At 56.5% G+C, this 2,487-nt stretch overlaps 1 protein-coding gene across 2 annotated transcripts in view; it reads right to left on the reverse strand.

The window, feature by feature from the left end:
- skia (v-ski avian sarcoma viral oncogene homolog a) overlaps positions 1 to 2,282 on the reverse strand; it is a 43,235-nt gene extending 40,953 nt beyond the window's left edge. Inside the window, exon 1 of one of the 2 annotated variants that reach the window (XM_035521959.1) lies at positions 698 to 2,282. In XM_035521959.1, coding sequence (XP_035377852.1) covers positions 698 to 1,606 — 909 coding nt within the window. In that variant the 5' untranslated portion in view covers positions 1,607 to 2,282. The remainder of the gene's footprint in view (positions 1 to 697) is intronic. The other variant, XM_035521960.1, reaches the window with a different exon arrangement.
- Between the last annotated feature and the right edge of the window lie 205 nt (positions 2,283 to 2,487).

The following is a 2,487-nucleotide window of genomic DNA, read 5'->3' on the forward strand; positions in this document are numbered from 1 at the left end:
GCGTCACTAAGGAGTCCCCTCCGCAAACCCCTCCGCAACGCATCAGAGGTAACCAAAGATCTCACACATGTCTGTAATACGACAGGACTACTGCAGGACGTTTGGGAGAGACTCTCTCTCTCTCTCTCTCTCTCTCTCTCTCGACACAGTATTGGAGTGTGACTGATTACCCTAAATGTCCATATGTTTGTATTCTATCTACTGTATTAGGTCAATCAGAGCGAGGTCATGACGCACAGAAGGTGTCTTAACAGACAAATAACGGATTTATAACCCAAAGGTGTTGTGTTGGCAGCGCTGTCAATTAGAACCATTGTGTGACATGCAGTTAAGCGTGCCCAACCCCCGCGAGCCTATGCTCGCGGCGTGGCCCCAAACACTTTCACTGCGCTTTGCTTCCACATGCAGCGAAAAAACTGAACGCGGTTTAAATTCCGCTTCCAGGCCGCGTACTGGAAAGGCAACGCGTCCCCTCCGCCACGTCTGGCGCTAAGACAGCAGGCTGAGGCAGCTGCGCTGCCACTGGCGTAGACAGCCTCGTGAGCACAAACCCGTCCCGTGACTGTGTCAACGGAACCCGTGCGCGTTCGGATCTCAGCAGAACTACTGACACTTCACAAGATATACTGGCCGCCACCCGGGGCGCACAGGCACGCGGAGTGGCGGGGGGCTACTCTCGTGAAACAAGTTCGCTCACCCTTGACGTTCGCGCTCTCCTCTTGTATTTCTTCGCGAAGTCAAATTTCTCTTTAATTTCGTCCAGAAGAGTCTCGAGGCGCGCCTTCTCTTCCGTGTCCGTGTAATCCGGACTCAGGAGCACGTACGCCCTCCAGTTAGCGGAGTCGAAGCCCCAATGGCAAGTCCTGTTCTCCAGCGATTTGTGACTGTGGACAACGAATTTGTGGGTCGGGTACATGAACCTGCAGTCCAGGCACTGGACGCAGTCAGCGTCGGGGCTCGTGTACAGTTCCGGCACGAAAAGACCCTTGCATTTCCCAAAGCACTCGTGGTACACCTTGAAGCTTTTCTCCGTGAGCTCCAGCTCCATGGTGCCGTAGAACTCTTTTTTGCAGCGCGGCGGGTACGAGCCCCCGTAGATCAGGGCACTGCAGAGGCGCTCCGCGTCCGTTTTCGTGATCAGCCCGCAAGACGGGGCGGAGAACGGCAGTATGCCCATCACTTTTAAAATCTCCAGCTGGTCCGCCGTGCAGCGCGAGCAGTAAATGTGCAGGTCGTCACACACCGAGTTGATCTGCTGAAGCGAGAAGTCCCGTAGCACCGTGTTGAGGATCTGGGGCAGGCAGAGACGTTTCTCGCCGCCCACCACAAAGCACGAGATGGTCTCGCTCTCCAGGACGGTCTCGCACCTCTCGGTGGAGCGGTCTGACGGGATGAACAGCGGTCCCGGCATTACTTGCGGCGGCTGCACGGGCAGGCGAATGACGGGCTCCGGCTCTTTCCCATCTTTGGTGAACAGGTCGTGTTGCCACCTGGCCGAGAAAGCCGCCGGGCCGTTGAGTGAGCTCATTGAACTCAGGTGGAACTGTTTGAGAGTTTGTTGCAATCGGGGATGTGGCTGGAATATCTGCCGCGTTACCGTCTCCATGATCCTGGTACTATTTTGAAACTAAGGATTTCTTTCGACTCGACAAAATTAAACCTGTTCAAACCCCGAGCAGGTCCGGGTTCCGCGTAAATCCCACGTCTCCAAAAGTGAACCGGAGACGGATAGCGCTTCATCAAACCTCCACCAATGCGCCCAACGAACCTTTCTGGCTAGACGAGCGGCGCCGCGGGCGAGTTCCCCTCTGCAGCGGCTTTCCGTCTGTCCATATCCACCGACGCGCGCGCTTCAACTCAGCCCTGAGCACAAACACACGCGCGCAAGTTGAGCAGAAAGTAGTCCACGCTCGAGCTGGCGTCTGCTTCGTCCAAAATCAGCCCCCAAAAAACGCAATCAGTTCACTTTGAATCCCTTTTCTTTCCCCCGCGAATGGCTCTCTGCAATAGGACACGGCACGTTCCCCACACGGCGCCCCTGCGCGATACTATGACTGAGTCGCGTTAGCGAGTGCTCCCTCTCTCTCTCGCTCTCTCTCTCTCTCTCGCTCTGTCGCACGCGCGCACGCTCTCTCTCGCGCTCGCTCGCCCCCTCCCTTCCTCGCGGCCTCCTCTCTTAGTGTTTGTATGTGTCTGGCTCGGTCTTTGAATCCCAGCCAGGAATCCGAGTGACTCCGCAGACTGGCTCTTCCAGGAACGAGCCTCCACTCCCTGCCGCTCGAGCGCACGCGAACGAGAGCGCGAGTCTAGAGGGACGGGGGCGAGGAGAGGGGGGAAAGGAGATTTGTGCAGAATATGGCGAACATTTTGGTTGACAGCTCAACCGCATGTAACCGAGAAAGAAAGGGTGGAGTTGCATAGAGCCGTTTAAATTTAGTGGAAGAGAAACGCGAACACGCGCGTTTCCTGAGCGGCTCGGCGAGCAGA

This window comes from Electrophorus electricus, chromosome 23 (genome assembly GCF_013358815.1).
Source record: "Electrophorus electricus isolate fEleEle1 chromosome 23, fEleEle1.pri, whole genome shotgun sequence".
In the NCBI taxonomy this organism is placed as follows: domain Eukaryota; kingdom Metazoa; phylum Chordata; class Actinopteri; order Gymnotiformes; family Gymnotidae; genus Electrophorus; species Electrophorus electricus.